The 21272-nt window shown below is 38.7% G+C and overlaps 1 protein-coding gene across 1 annotated transcript in view; it reads left to right on the top strand.

The window, feature by feature from the left end:
* Nucleotides 1-21272, top strand: part of ANKIB1 (ankyrin repeat and IBR domain containing 1) — a 123002-nt gene that overhangs the window by 78775 nt on the left and 22955 nt on the right. The window contains exons 8-10 of the mRNA XM_081102338.1: nt 8611-8755; nt 11751-11917; nt 17085-17173. Coding sequence (XP_080958464.1) covers nt 8611-8755; nt 11751-11917; nt 17085-17173 — 401 coding nt within the window. The remainder of the gene's footprint in view (nt 1-8610; nt 8756-11750; nt 11918-17084; nt 17174-21272) is intronic.

The following is a 21272-nucleotide window of genomic DNA, read 5'->3' on the forward strand; positions in this document are numbered from 1 at the left end:
AGAATTTTATTTTCCTTATTTTAACATTTTTCCATCTATTACTTTTGTGAAATTATTTAATTTAGCAATTAGTGTTATTTTTAGCTTAATGTAAGGTACTTTAGGGGACAAAGCAGGTATATGTAAATGCGTTTTCTTAGTATTTTAATTTATATTACAGCTCATGTACATCTCAAGCCTACACCTGAATATCAACAACTTCTTATATCCCAAGAATTTTTAAGCATCTATTTTTATGCTTTCTCTGAATTTTTGTAACGAATTTTCTCTGAAGTTTCAAATAACCTTGAAAATCTATAAGAATATGGATGTTTAAAATTCCTTTTTAATAAATTCAAAGTTAAATGCTTCTGCTAGGCATGGTTGGGTATATATTACAAGTGGAAAACTTATTTTGCTTCTCACGTTTATTCTTCTTCCTATTAACTTGCCAAGATTTATACTTTGCCACATCCATTAACTTTTCTCTAATGTATTTTTCTAGAGAGGTTTATAAACAAAATGAAGATCAATATAATGAGTAGTATAATACTATGTTTTCTCTGGAGACACATAAATACGCTGGTTGATGACCTAAATGAAGCATGTCATTATTTAAGGAAATCTTAAAAATCAGAAGTTTTCAAACTTTCCTTTTCATGGAGTGCTGGGTACCAAGTTTAGGGACCTGGGGAAATACCATGTTGGGTAAGAAAGCCAAGAATATGAGCAAATACTTATTGGGGTGTAATTGACATGTAATAAACCACATATTTAAAATAAATAATATTGTTAGCTTTGGCATGTGTGTGTATCCATGAAACCATTACCACAATCAAGATAATGAATATATCCATCACCCCCAAAAGTTACCTCATTTCTCCTTGAAATCCCTCCTGCCTTTCTCTTTTTGCCTCCTTATCCCCCCACCACCACCCTCTCCCTCCAATCTGTAGGTAACACTGATCTTATTTCTGTCACTGTGGTTTCATTTTGAGTCATTTTCTTATCTATTTTCCAAACCAGAGTATGAAGCAAGATTTCGTTTAGAGGAGGAAAAAATACTGCTTAAAAGAAAGTCAGAATGAATAAGGCTCTCAGGTTGTTTATTTTAAAACGTAGGCCAGTCAGTCTAATTACGTAGGATCAAATCAGTACAGTTGATGCAGGTAAACTAGTTGGCAAGGGTCGGAGCTCACATTCCAAAGTATTGTATTAGGAAGTATTATCTGGGTTCTACCAGGTTTGCTACTGTTGACCTTGGTTTCTATGTGAAAACTGAAACCTCTCCTCTTCCCAGGGATTTACTTAATATTTTTTCAACTTCCTCAGCCTGTCTTAGCTAACTCCTATAACAGGAACCATTTCCTATACTCACCACAGACTAGCCTTGAGAAGTTTATGGTAAGATTTAAATTTGAAAGATCGAATTATTGTTTTCTATGGTATCTTATTATCCTACCTAGGATTCTCCTATGCAGGAGTGCCAGGTAGTTCTTGTCAAATCAAGCACCAGTAAAACAGGTTTCAGGTTGGGTGATTAATATGTTAATAAAGTCATTTTTAAATTAACTGCAGCCTTTTCATATTTTGTAGGCATATAAAAAAGAAATGCCTCTGTCCAAAAATCAAGGAAAAAAATGTTAAAGTCCTTAGATAGTTTGAAAACCTCTCAATTTATTTTATGCTCCCCTACCTCCTTAACAGTCCAGCCAGATGCTTTGAAGCACCTATGCCAAGAGCTTAAATGAAAGGGAAATTAGTATTACCCATCCTAGAATATCATTCCTGCTACTTATTGTTGATTTAGTTAACTGGTAACCTCCCTGTGCCTCAGTTTTGTAATCTATAAAATGGTGATAATAGTAAGAACTTCATAAATTATTGTCAGTTTATTGTTAAATGGCTTAATATATATAAAACTAGAGGCCTGGTGCACAAAAATTTGTGAACTTGGGGGGGGTCCCTCAGCCCGGCCTACCCCCTCTCATAGTCTGGGAGCCCTCAGGGGATGTCCACGGGGAGCAGGCCTAAGCCCCAGTCTAGCCTCCCTCTGTGGGAGGCGACTGGGCTGATCAGGAGAAGGCGCCGCCCCCATCACCCTGCTGCTGCTACCACTGCCGGCCACAGCGGCTGTGAGGCCTGAGCGCCAGGCGACGCAGCCGCCAGAGCTCATGGCTGCCTGAGTCCATGGCTGGCGTGAGCCCTAGGCCTCGCAGCCACTGTGGCTTTGTCTGGATGGATGTCTGGAAGACATCTGACCTAATTAGCATATTACCCTTTTATTAGTTTACTAGAGGCCCGGTGCACAAAAATTTGTGCACTCAGGGGAAGGGGGTCCCTCAGCCCGGCCTGTGCCCTCTTGCAGTCTGGGACCCCTCGGGAGATAACGACCTGCTGGCTTAGGCCTGCTCCCGGGTGGCAGAGGACAGGCCCAATCCCTAGGTGCAGCCCCTGGTCGGGCTCAGAGCAGGGCCGATTGGGGAGTTGGGGCGCCTTCCCCTGTCATGCACAGAGCAGGGCAGATTGGGAGGTTGCAATGCCACCCTCAGTCACGCTCAGAGTAGGGCTGATTGGGGGGTTGGGTCACCGCCCCCTGTCACACTCAAGGCAGGGTCGATGGGGAGGTTGCGGCGCCACCCCCTGTCATACACAGAGCAGGGCCGTTCAGGGGGTTGAGGAGCTCCCCCCTGTCACTCACAGAGTAGGGCCGATAGGGGAGGTGGGGCACTGCCCCCTGTCACACTCAGGGCAGGGCGGATCAGGGGGTTGGGGCGCCGCCCTCTATCACCCACAGAGCAGGGCCGATCAGGGGGTTGGGGCGCCGCCACTGTCACACTCAGGGCAGGGCCAATGGGGAGGTTATGGCTCTACCCCATCACACACAGAGCAGGGCCCGCGGGGGGGGGGGGGGGGGGTGGGCGGGGTTGGGGCACCGCCCTCTAACACCCACAGAGCAAGGCCGATCCGGTGGTTGGGGTGCCACCACTCTCATACTCAGGGCAGGGCCAATGGGGAGGTTATGGCTCTACCCTGTCACACACAGAGCAGGGCCCGTGGGGGGTGGGGGGGGTTGGGACCCTGCCCCCTGTCACACACAGAACCGCAGGGCGATCAGGGGGTTTGGGCGCTGCCCCCTGTCACGCTGATCCCGGTGCCGGGAGGCATATTACCCTTTTACTATATAGGGTAGAGGCCTGGTGCATGGGTGGGGCTGGCTGGTTTGCCCTGAAGGGTGTCCTGGATCAGGGTGGGAGTCCCCACTGGGGTGCCTGGCCAGTCTGGGTGAGGGGATGATGGCTGTTTGCAGCTGGTCACACACCCTTCAGGGTGGGGGTCCCCACTGGGGTGCCTGGCCAGTGTGGCTGAGGGGCTGAGGGCTGTTTTCAGGCTGGGACTGAAGCTCCCAACCGCTCCTTTTTTTCTTTTTTCTTTTTTTTATTCTGGGCCAGCTTTAGCTCTGAGGCCTCGGCTGCTGAAAACAGGTTTCTGGCCTTTGTTTACCGTCTGTATTTGATACAATGTTGCGGTCCGGCTGGCTGAAGCTCCGCTGAGTAAAGCAGGTTTCTGGGGTTTTTTTAGCTTCTTTATTTGCAAAATAGTTGCTTAGAGTTGCAGCTGAGAGGCCGGCAAGTCAGGCGGGGAACATTGGAGTCACTGAAGCAAGCAAGCCTCCCTGTTCGCATCAGCTGCCTAGCTGCCGGCCGCCATCTTGGCTGTCAGTTAATTTGCATATCTCGGCCCTACTCTGTGAGTGACAGGGGGATTAGCCAATGGGAAGGGTAGCGGTTGTACACCAATTACCATGTTTCTCTTTTATTAGTGTAGATATGCTTAGAACAGGGCCACTCTATAAATGTTACTTATCATTTTCCTAAGTTTGGTAATAAGCAGAGAAATATAATCTGTGAAGCTGATGTATAAGTAAAGTTTGCCTCAGATTTCTTTCTTTAACATTTCATCAGCTTCATGTTCTGCTTATAAATTTAGTGGGAAATTGTATTTTGATGAGGATTAACAGCATGGCTCTCAGATAAATGATCCTGACTTCTGTCATTATGATCCCCTGAGATAATTAAACTGGTTCTGATGCATTAGAATACATGCAATTTAAAACATCATATAGTACTGTATCTAAGTAAGCTATGCACTCTAACCAGAGTACTATAGCCACATGCCGCATAACTACGTTTTGATCAGTGAAGAACCATATGTATGAAGGTGGTCCCATAAAATTATAATGAATTATTAGAAAAAAGTTTGTTGGCAATGTTGAAAGGAATGGCTGGACCCAACTACAATGCCAAATTTACTGCTAGCTCTGGGTGATTTAAATAAATGAGGAGGCTCAGCATGCTGTCTACTGCTGTGTCCACACATGTGTGCAGTTGCACATCACACACAAAAATACTCATTTCCCTTCCCTCCATTTCTCTTTCTCTCTTTCCTCCCAGTCCTTTTCCTCCATCTACTCCTCTCTTCTTCTCCCTTTTGTTATTTCTCATCTCAAGCTTTATCTCTCTGGGTTTCTTTGTATCTCCACTCTCACTTTCCCCTTTTCTTCCTTCTCCACCCCTCACCCCTCCTACCTCCTGATGTCCATTCTCCAAAGGTACCTCCCTCCACAGCCCTCCCAATATCCCCCAATGCATGCACACACAGGTGCACAACTTTATCTTTTATGCCGTATTTTTAATGCACTTTTCTATTTTTAGATATATAAATATGTACCGTTGTGTTGCAATTGCCTGTAGTATACAGTGCAGTAACATTCTGAAGCCTAGGAGCAGTAGACTATATACCATATAACCTAGGTGTGTAGTAGGCTATACAGTCTAGGTTTGTGTAAGTGCACTCTATGATGTTCTCACAAGGGTGAAATCATCTAATGATGCATTTCTCAGACTGTGTATCCCCTTGTTAAGTTACATATGACTGTATAAGATAAATTATATCCAACTTTCCAGGGAACCTATTCATAACTAAAATGAAGAGATTCCTGTTATGTGAAAAGGGAACTCTGCAATTAGCACTTTTCTAACTTTTAGTTTCAAGATCCCCTTAGACTCTTAGAAATTCTTGAGGAGTCCAAAGAGCTTCTGTTTATATGGGTGATATCTATCATCTATATACTATATTAAAAATTAACACTGAAAAATTAAGATTTGTTTATTCACTTTGATAATAAACGCATTGTATGTTAACATAATATTTACTATGAATAATAATTACCTCCATTAATAAATTAGAAGAGTGGTATGGGTTGCTTTTTTGCAAATTCTCATATCTACTTATGCATTCAGTATGTTATAATTTATTGTTTTGGTCAATGTTTATAAAGAAATCTGTCCTCACACATGTGTAGATGGAAAAGAGAGGTATATTCAGATAGGTTTGGATATTCTTTTGATATACATCAAAACTCTATAAATAGCATTTTCTTAATGGTTAATTGCAGTGTAAAATGTAAAACCATACTAATGGACTTTTTTTACGCTTACATTAAAATCCCTGGGTCTGTGTTGCACTTTTAATAGCCCTTTTACTCTTATCTGGTTTTGTAACATCAGTTGGAAAATATTGGTTCACTGGATTGTTTAGATCTTCCAATGTTAACATATTTCACTACACACAAATATAGTAAAAAGTCACATTAATTAATATCATTACCAGTCTCATCAGGAAAGTTTCTGATACTGGGAAGCTGTCAAACAGATAAGAATCTTTTAAAATTCTAAGTTTTATCTGAAGGCTTGAATTTTGTCATTGGCAATAAATACCCCCAACTTTTTTCCTTGACATGCCAGGTTTATTTCATTCATTTTCAAAAGTAGTCTACCATTTAACCAAGTCTGAATAATCATTGTTTGCAGTCACTCTTTGAAAAAAAAAAAAAGGTGTTCTGTGATAAAAGCAAGTGAGGCTGCTTGTATTTGAACAAGAGCCTGTGCGTTTTCCTTGAGATAACCATCATGCTTTGTTTAGTGTGCAGCAGAAGTTCATTGTATTGTACTTACTTCCCATTTCATTAATACTTGATCAATAATTAATAATTTTTATTACTCCGTCAAGGGTATTCTTAAATGAAACTGGTATTTGTTTGTTTATAGACTCTGAATATAGAGCAATGAAGAATGCAGTCTACTAGTATAATTTTAGGGCCTCTGCCATGATTCATGCTAAAGCACCAGCAGTTTTAACCAAAAACCAAATGAAGGCTTAATATTTTGAAAATAGTTTTGACCTCATAAACCCCCTGGGAAGCCTCAGGAGCCCTCGTAGGTCTACATATCACACTTAAGAGAGTGGCTGCTCTATAGCATTTCCCCTGAATTCTTTATCCATCCTTCTGCCAAATTATTTTTCTTGACACAGTAATACAAATAATTTTTAACTGGTAACTAATTTGCAGAATGTTCTCCTATTGGAATATATCAGACTTTTATGAAGCCTGTGTAGTTTTAAAACATTGAAAAAGGAGGAGATTTTAAAGATGCTGAATTAAAATGCCTATGGGATATTTGAACAAAAATGTGTGTAATCAAGACCTATAATTAAGGGAGATATGGGTTTTAAATTTCATTAGTATGTAGGTGGTAGTTTATGATAGGGGTATTTATTTATTTATTTATTTTAATATATTTTATTGATATTTTACAGCGAGGAAAGGAGAGGGATAGAGAGTTAGAAACATCGATGAGAGAGGAACATCGATCAGCTGCCTCCTGCATACCCCCCACTGGGGATAGGCCCGCAACCAAGGTACATGCCCTTGACTGGAATCGAACCCGGGACCCTTCGGTCCACAGGCCGACGCTCTATCCACTGAGCCAAACTGGCCAGGGTTGTGACAGGGGTATTTAGATCATCCAGGAAGATTGTATGGAATTGGGAAGGGAAGAGTTTGGTGTGAAAATCTTAGGGAGCAGTAAAATATAAGTGAACAGGAGAGTAAAATGCACTAGTGAAAAAGATGGACAAGAAGCAGCTAAAAGTAAGAAGAATGCTAAGAAAATGTTAAAAAGTTCTGGGAGCCAGAGAGAGTCTGAAAGAAAGAACTGTTAACAGTGTCTAATGCTCTAGAGAAGTGAAAGCAAATAAAAACTCAGAAGTCTTGAGTAGATTGAGCTAATGAGTAATCTTAATGGCCATGTTGTGACCGGTTACTCAATGAAAAGGTGATAGAAGCTAGAGTGTTACAGGCTTAGAACTGAATATGGACTTGAGGAAGGAATGGCAAGTCATTATAAACTATTTTGCCAAGAAACTTTGATAGGAAAGCAAAGTGGAACTAAAAAAAGAGTCATTTGGCTGAGAAAGGTTTTAAGGATGGGGAAAACTTGAGTATGCTGTTGTGCTAAGGGTGAGAGGTGAAACAAAGGGAGCAGATGTGACAAGTCTTATTAGTAAGCTTGATACTTTAAGTGCAGTGGAATTAAGAGACAGAACTAAAGGGAAAATATACTCTAGGCCAGCGGTTCTCAACCTGTGGGTCACGACCCCTTTGGTGGTTGAACGATCCTTTCACAGGGGTCGCCTAAGACCATCCTGCATATCAGATATTTACATTACAATTCATAATAGTAGCAACATTACAGTTACAAAGCAGCAATGAAAAGAATTTTATGGTTGGGTCACAACATGAGGAACTGTATTTAAAGGGTCAGAAGGTTGAGAACCACTGCTCTAGGCAGTGGAATAATGAGCTATTGTTGACGGTGATGACTAGAAAATGATGATTTAATTTCCTGTTTTCCATTTATTTTCTCTAGGTTTAAATGTTAAATATACACTTCAAAAATTTTTTCTTTCTGTAGGGCAACATTAATAATAATAATAATAAACCTTTGCTAAAATTTATAAATTCTTATTCTGTACAAGGCACCATGCAAATATTGTACATACATTATATCTTATAACCTGTATAACAACCCTGAGAAGTGTATATTTTTATCTCCATTTTATAGATAATAAAACTGAAGATTATATAACTTGTTAGTGGTAGGCCTGGAATTCTCTAATTTAAAATCCTGTTCTTAACCACTTAATTCACCTTGTGCTAGATTCCTGCCACTTTCCAGGGTGCCTTTTCCCTACTACCTCAACTAGTGTGACTGGAATAGGAAATGAAAGCCATTTTAATATTTGTCCAGATGAAATATAAGCAGAAAACCTATTCTTCAAAAAGGCATGCTACATTTAAGTACCATCCCAAAATCTCTTAAGTTATGCATGGTTTAATTCTGTACCAGTGCTCCTTTTTGTTTAAAGGTTTAGAATATTGAGAATTGATTATGACCTTTCTAAACCACTCATTTCTGAATTTTTAATGTTAATAAATGTATTGTTTTAAATTTTTAAAGGATGAAGTGGAATAGGAACATGTAAAAATATGTAAAACATAAATATATACGTGTATGTATATTCATATAAATAATGAATGGTTGGGCAGGTAGTGAGTGTGGACTGTGATTTATATGAATCAGTGTGTTATACCTGATATTCCACACTTAGTTCATTGGTGTTATTTTAATTATATTGTAGCAGATAATTCAGCAAAAAGATAAAATCTTAGACTGTGTAAATAAATTTTATCTTTGCCCATTTTCTATCAATTGATCATTTTAATAGGTTTTTGAATCTGAAAATTCAAGAAGGTGAAGCCCATAATATTTTCTGCCCTGCATATGATTGCTTCCAACTTGTTCCTGTGGATATCATAGAAAGTATAGTTTCTAAGGAGATGGACAAACGATACCTACAGTTTGATATTAAGGTATGCTGGAAATTCTCAGTCCAATCCCATAATTTTAATTTTATGAAAACTATACAACAGATATCATTTAATATTTTTGTTTTATTTTTGAAAAATCATGAAAATTGCATAAAGGAAATGAAATTTACTTTTGTCTCAAAAATTGCATAAAGGAATGGCAGCATTAATTGAAGTTTTAAGCTAAAGCATTATTTAATGATCATGAAAGAAGTAAAAGTGAAAAGCTAAAATAGTCATTTATTAAAAGAAATAAAACTATTGCTCAGAACTATATACTGATTTGCCTGTTGTACTTTTATAACTTATTGATCAAGATAATGTTCAAAGTAGATAGTAGTACTTTAAGTTTTCCAAAAGACATTATCTATACTAAAATAGAGAAATATACAAATTATCTGTTAAACCATAACGTCACAACCAGATCAGCAGGCTGTGTCCCCGCCCTCTGCTCAGGCAGCTGCAAGGCCCAGGGTAGGGTAGGATAGGATATAATAGGCAGGGATAAGAAAGTAGAGGGAGAAGAAGGCAGGCCTGCATGCAGACAGGTCGAGAGGAGAAACAGAAATACAGAAAGGGAACAAGAAAAAGACACAGGAATGGAAAAGGGGAGGAAATGCAGGGCTGCACACAGGAGGGGTTGGCAACCGCAGCAAGGGCGGGAGCAGGTGCACCTGGCGAGGGGCGGGGCGGGAGCCCTGCCCAACACAGGAGGGCCAGGGCGGTGGTCCCCAGCGTGGGCCATTGGCAGGGAGGCGTCCACAGGTCCGGGACGGAGTGGTGGATGGTCTGAGGCCTTCTGGATGGAAGCGCTCTTGCTTCGCAGCAGCAGCAGCGCCCGGGCTGTGCAGGCCTCGGCCTCCCTCGCTGGGCCAGGGGTCCTGGGCAGGGAATGGGAGCAGGACAACGGTGGGGAGGTTGGGGAAGGGGGTGCAGCGAACACCTGGCGGGGACTGAGTCCTGGTCTGGGGGTTAACACCCCCCTGAACGAAAGCTTTAAGAAGGAAAGGAGGGAGGGAAGAACTTTATAAAGGAGTCAGTAGAGAATAGATTTAACGAAGGAAAGAGGATGAATGAGTGAACTGTAGGAGCTATAATGAAAATCAAGTATAGTTGTGTACTGGGGACAGATTTTAAAAGTAGGAGTCAAAAATGAAAAAAAAATAAACGATAGTGAATAATTATGCAAGTAGATAGATAGACATTAACAACGGAAGTAAGTAGAGAAGAATGTATGGGAAAGGTAGGATGAGAGAGCAAGAGGGAGGGAAGAAAAGTTTTAAAGGGGAGCCGGTAGAGCTTAAAAGGAGAATGAGAAGAAGGAAGAAATGGAGGAAGGAGCAAAGCAGGTCCAAGGAAATGAAGAAAAAAATTAAGGTGGGAAGGAAGGAAAAGGGAAGTGAGGGCAGGTGTAAAAAAGATAAAGGAAAGAAGGAATGTGGGAAGGGAGGGAGGGAGGGTAGAAGAAAGATGGGAAGAAGATGGAACAGAAGTAGGAAATAAGGAGGAAAGGAAAGTTTATAAATGATGAGTCAGTAGGAAAAAGTGTCACTTAAAGGAGAGAAAAATTGTGTGAGAGGGAGAAGCCAATAAGGAAGTCAGATTGTGTGTGAAGGGGATAAGATTTTTTTTTAAAAAGGTTAATAGGGGCGACCAGGCTGACAGGGGAGAGCAGTTAGGGGGATCAGGCCGGCAGGGGAGGGCAGTTAGGGGGATCAGGTAGGCAGAGTGGTTAGGGCAGGCAGTTGAGCGGTTAGGAGCCAGAGGTCCCAGATTGTGAGAGTTGGATCCCTTGAGGGCTCCCGAATTGGAGAGGGTGCAGGTTGGGCTGAGGGACCGCCGTTCTCCCCCCGACCCCCTGCATGAATTTTGTGCACTGGTCCTCTAGTATTTTATACTCCTAAATATAAATATTTAGAAATAAAAATTATCAACTTAGAAATATATGGGGTTGTCTTTTAGTTTCAAGTAATAGTTCATGTAATGAATTATATTGTTTATTACATCTTTTTCTATATATTTATTAAGGAGTTATTCAGAAATATATGCAAATTACAAATTTTCTTGTATGATTTAAAAGTTCATCTTAAATGCCTTGTGCAGATTTTGAAGGTTCTAAACCCTAATGTGTAGGCTTTTTAAAAAGTTCTACTGTTTCTTTAGATAGAAAGCATCACAATATTGATTTTTATGTATTATTAGGATGCCATTTAGATATTTAGTATTCTAATGCAACTAATAATCACATGTAAGATTCTGTTTATAATTAAGTTCATCAGAAAAGTGGCATACTGTATGAGAAAACATTTCTAAATTGCACATTTTCTGTGAATAATTGCATTTTTATTTTATCATCATCATCTTGGTTATTTAAAGAAACTTATGTAAGTTTATATAAAAGAAAATGTAAATTTGAGAAATCATGTCATTACTGGGTAATTGCCACTTCTTTCCTTCGTACTAAATTGTTTCATGATTTCACTTATATGTGGAATCTCAAGGTCAAAATAAAATAGCAAGCAAAACAAGAGTTACAAACTCATATATACAGAAAACAAACTGATGGTTACCAGAGGGGAAAGGATTGGGGGGCATGGGTGAAACATGTGAAAGGCACTAAGAGGTACACATTTCCAATTATAAAATAATTAAGTCAGAGAGATGTAGTGTACAGCATAGGGAATATAGTCAATAATATTGTAATAACTTTGTATGATGACAGAAGGTTACTAGAATTGTGGTGGTGATCACAGATATCCAATCACTGTGCTGTACATCTGAAACTAATGTAATAGTGTGTGTCAGTTATACTTAAAAAAAAAAAGTTGTTTCGTACTTTCTGGTATTATTTGAGTTATATTTTGAGATTGACTACTTTGTATTAGTTCGCTTTTTTTTTTTTTTTTTTGCTTTAAAGTAAATTAACATAGGAGCACATTCTATATTAAAATTTAGTTAAAAAATTTTTTGTTGTGTTTTGTTATTACTGTTTAAACAGGCCTTTGTTGAAAATAATCCTGCCATTAAATGGTGTCCTACTCCAGGCTGTGAAAGAGCAGTCAGACTAACAAAACAAGGGTCAAATACATCTGGGTCTGATACACTCAGCTTCCCCTTGCTCAGAGCTCCTGCTGTGGACTGTGGAAAAGGACACCTCTTCTGCTGGTCAGTACAAGACAAGTTGGAATTAGCCTAGGCACCTTCCTAATAGTTCTTAAAGAATTTGTACCTTCAATCAGGCTTTTAAATTTTACTGTTTGGTATTATTCTTATTAATTAAGTATATTGCATATACATTTATTGTGTGCTTGATATGTGCTGAGTACTGTGCCAAATATTTTGACATATTGAGTTCTCCTGTCTTTGCTACGAGTTGAGTGCTGTTATTATATCCATTTTACAGATAAAGAAACTCCAGCTCAGAGAAGTTGCCCGGGATTATGCAGCTAAGAAATGGCAGAAATGGGATTAGAACCCAGCTCCATTTGGTTTCAGAGCCCATGCACTAATATCAGATTGCTGACCACAGATTAGAAAATGTTTAGAGTTTCACTTTATTCCTTAAAATAAAAGTCTCCAGCCCTGGCCAGTATGCCAAGTGGTTAGAGCATTGGCTTACGCACCCAAGGGTCTTGGGTTTTATTCCCAGTGAAGGGCACATACCTGGGTTGTAGGTTCGCTCCCCTCCCCCAGTCAGGGCATGTGCTCTCTCACATTGATGTTTATCTTTCTTTCTCTCTCTGTCTCTCTTTCTCTCCCTTCTTCCCTTCTGCTCTTTCTGAAAAGCAGTGGAAAAAATATCCCCAGGAAAGAATTAACAAACAAACAAAAAATCTCTAGCAGTGATTCTTAACTAGGGATGCCCAGAATTACTGACAACTTTTCCAAATTGTCATCCCAAGCCTAGCAAGTCACGTTTTGATTTAGTAGATTTTGGAGGAGGGATCCAAAAAGCTCTTAGATGATTCTAATGCACAGACCTACTTAGGAACTACTTTGTGTGTCTTTAATTTCCAGTGCCTGATAAGTACTCAATAAGTATAAACTGATGATAAATCAATAATGGGTGGTATGTAACTATGTTTGCCTGACATCAGTATTCTAACTTTATTCAGAGTAGATTCAATGATAATTAACTTTTATTTAATTAAATGATCAAGAAAATAAGTAGTATTTTTTCTTTGCTCATTTATAGATTTATCACATATGCAAGGATATACTTTAGATGAATATAATACTCTTTACTTATCTACTTATTAGAACCAAAATTAAATTATAGACTTGCTAGATAATAAAAAAGGCATAGTAATAAAATATTCCTATCCTGAAAGATCTGTCTCTTACCCTCAGCATCATTGTCATTAGCTAAAAATATTTATTCACCTGTCAACCTATATATAGCATAAACTCTAGGTCAGGTGTTACAGACTGTTACCCACACCAATTTTTGAAAATAAAGTTTTATTGGAACAAATACTTCTTGGCCACCAAAAATTTTATCACTTCCTGTTCTTATTCCTATAGTAGAGCTTTTCCTGTAATCAGAAATTTCAAAAAAAAATTTAAATAAATTCTGAGTAGAATTCTGCTCTTCTGTAATGTCTTAAAGAGAGAAAAAAATCTGCCGCATGCAAAAGGAAGCTTTGCAAGAGAGATCTTTATAAAATAAAGGCATGTGATTCTAGGTTTGCTTCTTTCTTTCCCCAAAAAGCTCAGAAATACTCTTTAAAGATGATTACAAAAACCACAAGAAATGGCAATAATAATTTCTTCTTTTTAAGAACAGCATGTGACAGAGTCAGTTGAGAGTCACTCCCAAGAGATGTCTGCCTGAGTAGAACTGAATGTATTCATTGTTAGGAGGGAAGGTAGGAGTAGGCATTTATTTCCCTTCCCACCAAAGGATAGCCTTTTCTATTATAAATTGTTCACCAACCAATTCTGTACCCTTTATATCTCAATCCAGAACGCTCTCTCCCCAAGCCTGTATAACTGCAAGTTTGTCTCATCTTGACAATGTTATCCCATCAAAACCTGAATGGAATCTCACTTGAACCAGTGACTGCCCTCTGTTTTTCTTTTTATTAAGTAGAACATGCTACTACTTTGCCCTCTGGACTGACACAAAGTCTTTTTTTCTCTGAGTTAACTCCTTAAAGATTTGTTATCATAAATACTTCTTGATCACCAAAATCTTAATCTGTGAGGAGAAAAATTCAAAATTACCCTGGTATAGTGGTCATTTCTCTATTTTGTCAACTATGAATGTCCCCTGGTTCTTTTAATCACAAATATATCCATTGGAAACTGAGAAACTTACTTGGAATTCATCTCTTCTAAATCCGTGCAAGTCAAACCTGTTTTAAAGTTATTCACTGAAATTGACTGGCATGAATATTCTAAGTAATAAAATGGTGAGGTTTTTAATATATCATGTAGCTTTGGAGCATTTATTTACTGAACCTATGCAAAGAAGCTTTAAAAATGGTGTCACCACCACCAGGAAACAAATTTGAACACCTGATAGAAAGGTTTGAATCACAGTGATACACCTGGTGAGGTCACAGTATCGGGTTTCTAGTCCTCTTAACTTTCTAGTGAGTCTAGAGGGCACCATGCAGAACTGTTAAGTACTTGGGAAAACTTGGAATGTGAATATCTTGGCACTAAAATTGTATAGTTCATTCTGGTTTCCTCCAATACCCAGGATAAGGATTTTAATACCGCATGCTCCCTTGTTAGGGTCATGAATCTTGATTGAATTAAAGCAACATTTTCATGCTTCATCTCCTTCTCCATCGATAGACAAAGGGACTCTTGATTTACAAGTCCACTGGGTGCCCTGGCTGGTTTGGCTCAGTGGATAGAGCGTCTGCCTGTGGACTGAAGGGTCCCGGGTTCAATTCCAGTCAAGGGCACATGCCAAGGTTGCGGGCCTGATCCCCAGTAGGAGACGTGCAGGAGGCAGCTGATTAATGATTCACTCTCATCATTGATGTTTTTATCTCTCTCTCCCTCTCCCTTCCTCCCTGAAATCAATAAAAATACATATTAAAGAAAGATGTAAAAAAATAAAAATCAATGGAGCCCTAAGCAGTTTGGCTCAATGGATAAAGCGTCAGCCTGCAGACTGAAAGGTCCCAGGTTTGATTCCGGTCAAGGGCATGTACTTGGTTGTGGGCACATCCCCAGTAGGAGGTGTGCAGGAGGCAGCTGATCGATGTTTCTAACTCTCTATCCCTTTCCCTTCTTCTCTGTAAAAAATCAATAAAATATATTTTTTAAAAATCAATGGAAAATAAATACATACATAAAATAAACAGAGGTAACAATATTAAAAAAGAGAGAGAGAGAAAGTCCATTGGGCAAAATAAATGAGGCTGTCCTTGTTTGTGGACCTAATAGTTGAGTCTCATCCTTTCTTGCAAAATCAGAGTCTCAGACCCTTACCTTAATAGCTCTGGTTCTGGGGGAAAAAGATTTTCCCAGACTGGCAGTATTCAGCTATTTAAGTATCAGAGTTTTTCCAGCTAACAGAATATTCCCCATTTTTTCTAGGCCAGGAATGAAAACAGGATGCTATTTATGAATTTGGTAGAGATCAATCATAAGACCGTGTTTAAATATCATGTCTTCTATACAAAGTAGCATACCCATATAAATACAGGTTTATCCCACTACCCTAAAGTGTTCCTATGAACCTTTCATAAGTGTAATAAGTGGAATGACATAAAGTGAAAATGCAGTGACGATTCTTTTACATGGAAAAATTTTGAGTGTACCCAGACCCAAAATATAACCTATCAAATCATACCAAGTTAAAAAAAAAAAAAAAATCATACCAAGTACCACATAAAACAGCACCAACATGTAGTAAAAGCAGCGCCACTCCCGCTGCTCCAGTGCATGCTGCTTATACAGTGGCCTGCTGCAAGACCAACGCTGAATGCCATTTTCACTTTCCGCCTTTTTTTATTTTTCTGCCAATGGTTGTGCATGTTGACACATTTTCAAGGAAAGAACCATCCCTTGGTCTCTTGAAATTAGTTAACCTTCATATTTGGATAGGGTTAAGAATTTTAGATTAGACAACAATTTTTTTTCTTTATAATTTCTTACCAGGCACTTTTTCCCCTAAATGAACCCACTGTATTAATTTCAGTGGACTGTGTGCCAAAATTCCCCTTCCCATTCACTTGTTTTTAGTGACATTTTGAGGTGCAGTCTCAACAATAGGTACCAGGTCTGTCAGAATACTTGTCATCAATCATTGGTGTTTTGATTAAAACTTTCTTCAGGAATTTAGGTTTCAAGTACCTGAGAATATTCCAGTATCTTCATTACTTCTCTCAGAAGAACTTCACTTCCTACACACTGATAATCCAGATCATCAGTCACCTATCAGTCAGTATCATTGTTATTACCAGACTTGAAGAAGTTCAGCCTTATTTTTCAGATGCCTTCGTTTTCAAAGATCTATAATAGTATTAAGTGGCAGCCTCTAGCTCTCTCTAATTTGTGGCCCTTGCTCTAGCTTCTCCTTTTTATACCCACTCTTAGCATTGCATTGAGAACTAGTGGAAACTGTGCCAATCAGTTATAGCATCCAGAAGAGATCCCACTGCTGGGGCTAGCACCTGAGGAAGTAGCAGGTCTGTCCTGTGAGGTTCTAGAAAAGGAAACCAGCTGCTACTGTCTAATGCAGCACAACTTCAGAGAATCAAGCATAGTGATAAATAGTTGTGGACTTTTGAAGAAGTAGCATTTATATTTTCAGACCCCTGTGATTATTTTCTGGGTCCTGTCAGAAACTGTTCTAAGAGCAGAGCTAGTCATACTGGTATTGATTTTACTAGGGGGAAAAATATTGAATACACTAATTAATTTCCAGGGGGTGAAAATCTTAAACTTAATGGAAATAATTTATTTCACTGACTTCATTTGTTTTGTTTTAGGTACTGCAGATATATAAGGCTATTCTATACCTTAATTTTTGTTTTGTAAATGAATCATGAGGAATACAGATTCTGTATATCTACATACATTCTCAAGCACCATATGGAAACACTGTTCCTAGTTCTGTGGAATATTTCTAGCACTAGTGAATGGTAGTATACGTGCCAATTTAAAATTAACAGTTATTACAGATATCCCTTACATTTTAGGACAGCAGAGTTGACTTTGATATGTACTAAAAGAATTCTAATATATCTAATTCCATGCCTCAGTTTTCTCAACTTCAAAATTGGAAGAGTTACTTTCCACCTATTCTTTTACCTGATGTTGATGAAGAATATTTTGTAAATTGCCATTTCTATGTTTTCCTTTTTAGGGAGTGCCTTGGTGAAGCACATGAGCCTTGTGACTGCCAAACATGGAAAAATTGGCTACAAAAGATAACTGAAATGAAACCAGAAGAACGTAAGCTGAATTTTTAGATAGCTATGCTACATATTTTCTGATCGCATACAAAAGATAATGTGGTCATAGTTCTTCATTTAAGAAGTTTTCAAGTTTGTTCATGCTAGGGTTCCCCTGTTAACATCACCCCTCTAATCAGCATCCTTTTGGAGATGACAGAATTTGCAAGAGGGACTCATAGGCAGGTTCCATGTTTCTAGCTGACTTGTTTTCCAACCTAAGATAGGCAGGGTAAACAGGGGTCTCGTTAAGGCTCTTCCTACAGCCTTCCCTGTTATCCTGGGTTAGGCTAACTAACTCTGTACTTTATGGGGAGAAATGTATGATCTGTAGTGAGAGGAAGCTTCTTATTTCCCTGGAAGCTTCCAGTGGAGAAGACAAGTAGATTTCTTGCTACTGTGTTTCTGTGGACTTATTAAATGGCATGTCAATAATGATTTTTATTGAGACTGCTATAAATACATTATCTCAATTCTCACAGAAATTGGTGAGATTAATATTAGTAATCCCATTTTACAAATGAGGAAATTAACACATTTTATTGAGTGACACAGGGCACAGGCCTGGTAAATAGAATGGGTTTGAATTAGCCTTCCTAATAGCAATTCTTGCATTTAACAAGTAAATATATATGTTTTATAACAACTTTTATCTTCTGAAGTGTTTTATACAACTATTTTCTTTGAAATTAATATAGATGAAAATTAATTTAGAGGGGTTTTCTTTGCTTTTTAGATAATGGAGTTAGTTTGAGGAACTGCAAATTAGGACTAAGAATTTACTCAGTAATTTACACTTATTAATGAGCAAAGTACATGTTAAAAATGATGTTGTCCTTCAAAGAGTGTATGAGTTCTATAAATAGATTAGTACCATTACCTACAACACCTTTAAACATGACAACACAATTAGATTTGCTTTCTTTTCTTGCTTCTGACATCTATGTTTCTATTAGAGGTGGCTTGCTATTGTCCACATACCTACATTTTTTTATACATATCTAAGAAGCTTAAAGTTAAGGTCCATGGGAGAAGATTGCAAGAGATGAGGCTTGAAAGGTGGGTGTTTCCAGATTGTGAGGGTTCTTGCCAAATTGTCTGAATTTATCCTAATAACAGAATAAGCCATAGAATACATTTTTTTAAATAGGGATGTGGCATTATCAGAAATACTTTTATCAAGATAGACAACTAGGAAGAGTAGACTAAAGGAGAGAGACCAGAAGTAGGGCAGTGAATTTTTACTTTGGATCAGATGGTGGATCATGATACCATTAGTTAACTTAGGAACTTGAAATAAGGGAGTTACATTCAGGGGAAAATAATGAGTTTTGCTGTGGACATTTTGAACTTGTACTTTCAGGACATATGTTAGAGATGTAGTAGAAGTTGCCTGCAGCTCAGAAAACTTAGGAGAAACTTGTTAACTTTTGAATGGTATCTTCATTGTTTATTTAACATTTTTTTCTGCTACTTTGTTAGAATACAGAAATAAGATGCCCTCTATGCTCTTGAAATGTACATTTCATTTTACTTTTATTTTTGAAATGTACATTTTAGAGATGGAGACAGCTATATACAAAACTAAGGGGGAAAAAGAGTATTATAAATGCTGTAAGGGAACAGTGTACCTGCAATACATTGTGAGGATGGGGAGAGGGATAAAAGGAGATTAGTTGTGTTATCTCCAAGGAGAGAATTAGAAAAAGTTTATAAAAGAATTGATGCATAAGCTGCATCTTGAAAGCAGGTAGATGCCCTTCACAGAGACCAGAATTGGAAGGGCATTCCAGGCATAGGCTGAAGGAGGAATGCGAAGCAGCGTGGCATAGTCCAGGACTACAGACAATTCAGTACAGCCAGTGCAAAGGAAGGCACATTGAGGGATCAAACTGCACAGACAGAAATGTGAATCAGGTGTCTGGGTGAGTTATAAGCAATCCTGGAAGGTCTGGCTTTATCCCGAAACACTGAGAAAGTAGGTGTTACCATATTGCTAGGGTTCTTGCCAAATTTATCCTAGTAACAGAAGCCATAGAAAGCATTTTTTTAAAGTAGGGAAGTGGCATTATCAGAGATATTTTTATCAAGATAGATGACAGGGAAGGGTAGACTGAAGGAGAGAAGAAGGGGTTTTGAATAGGAGACTGATAACTGAAGATGCTTGCTTAGATCACTTGGGCAGAGGTGTGGATGAGGGATTAAAGACTATTGAAACATTAGGTAAGAAAGCTGTTTCTGAGACAACTTCAGAATGTCCAAGAGGATTCGAGGGCTTGAACAAGACAGAGGCAATGCCGACGAGAGAGGAGAAGTGTATGCAGGAGAGTTAAGATGTCATACTAAGTTGAAAAGTGAGGGAGGGTACTTACTCGTTGCCAAAAGAGTTAATATATCACAGGAAATAATTAGTACAATATATTATTTGATTCTTTAATAGTAAGTAGCCAGAAGTGTCTGATTTGAGATGTAAAACAAATATTTTGAAATGGGTGATTATTTTCAGTTATCCTTTAAAATTCTAAAGTTGGATCAATTACTCCATATCCACTAACAAGCTTTACAAGGGAAGGAGAGGAAGAACGGCCAGGCCAGTAAGTCCAGGTTATTGGTGGCACTGTGACCGACTACCTTTACACGTGAAAGTGATGCTGGTAATGAGGAAGGAAATGTAATAGAACTAGGAAATGATATACATGGTGTATACATGTTTACTTCTGGTGGCCAGAGATAGGGAGACCTCAAATTAAAAACTGAAGATCACACTCAAAAAGTTCCAAATAGGGTTTTAATTCCGAGACATGGAGAAACTATAGAAAATTGGATAGTAGGCAAGAGAGTGAGGATACCTATGAAGTGTCTACCAGAAGAGACAAAGCCAAGGCTGCAGAGAATGTTCCCAGCTGCTGGGAAAAACACAAGAGTTTTCTCACTTTTCTCCCACCGAAAAATGTTGACTAGTCAGTTATTATAATGGCCACTTAAATGTATGAAATTGAGCCCTGACTGATGTGGCTCAGTGTTCAGAACATCGGACCAAGCACCAAAGGATTATGGTTTCGATTCCTGGTCAAGGGCACATACTTGGGTTACAGGTTCAAACCCTGGCCCCAGTCAGGGCACTTGCGGGAGGCAACCAACCAGTGTGTCTCTCTCACACCAGTTTCTCTCTCTCTCCCTCCCTCCCTCCCTCTCTCTCTCCCTCCCTCCCTCCCTTCCTCCCCTACCTTCCTCTCTCCCTCTTTTTCCCCTCCCCTCTCCTCTCTCTAGAAAAAAATAAATAAATGGAAAAAATACCTTTAGGTGAGGATTAACAAAAAAAAAAATTAGGTTGAAGCTTAAAGCAAATAGTAATAAGCCAAGTATAATACTTAAGTAGACATCATTATATTTAAAAAAAGAAAAGTATGATTAAATACACCATGGACTTTATATATTACTTTGGCTCATGATCTCATATCTGGCATAAACATTTTCCATCAAACTTGTAGATTCATGGGAAAGATTCTCCCTTATGCCCAGTGTTCCATAGTCATTGAATTATGAGACTCAAAAGGAGCAACAAAATTTAATTCATGAAAAAAAGTATTAGAAAATAGATCAGTTTAAAGAATTAATTCCACATAAAAGTTCAGGTACTATTTTTAAGTTCTGAAACTGCCTCTAGTACAGCGGTTCTCAACCTGTGGGTCTCGACCCCTTTGGGGGTCGAACGACCCTTTCACAGGGGTCGCCTAAGACCATCGGAAAACATATATAATTACATATTGTTTTGTGATTAATCCTGTGCTTTAATTATGCTCAATTTGTAACAATGAAATTGGGGGTCACCACAACATGAGGAACTGTATTAAAGGGTCACGGCATTAGGAAGGTTGAGAACCACCGCTCTAGTATGTCTAAATCAAAGCAAGAAGCAGGAATATTTTCTGAGAAATAATGGTTATTTATAAAATTGTCAGATCAGCCCTGGCTGGTGTGGTTCATGGTTAGAGTATCAGCTGGCACACCAAAGGTTCCCAGGTTCAATTCCCAGTCAAGGGCACATACCTAGGTTGTGGATTCAATCCCGGCTCTAGTTAGGGTACATTCAGTAGGCA

This window comes from Myotis nattereri (assembly GCF_964212035.1).
Source record: "Myotis nattereri genome assembly, chromosome: 11".
NCBI classification, from domain to species: Eukaryota; Metazoa; Chordata; class Mammalia; order Chiroptera; family Vespertilionidae; genus Myotis; species Myotis nattereri.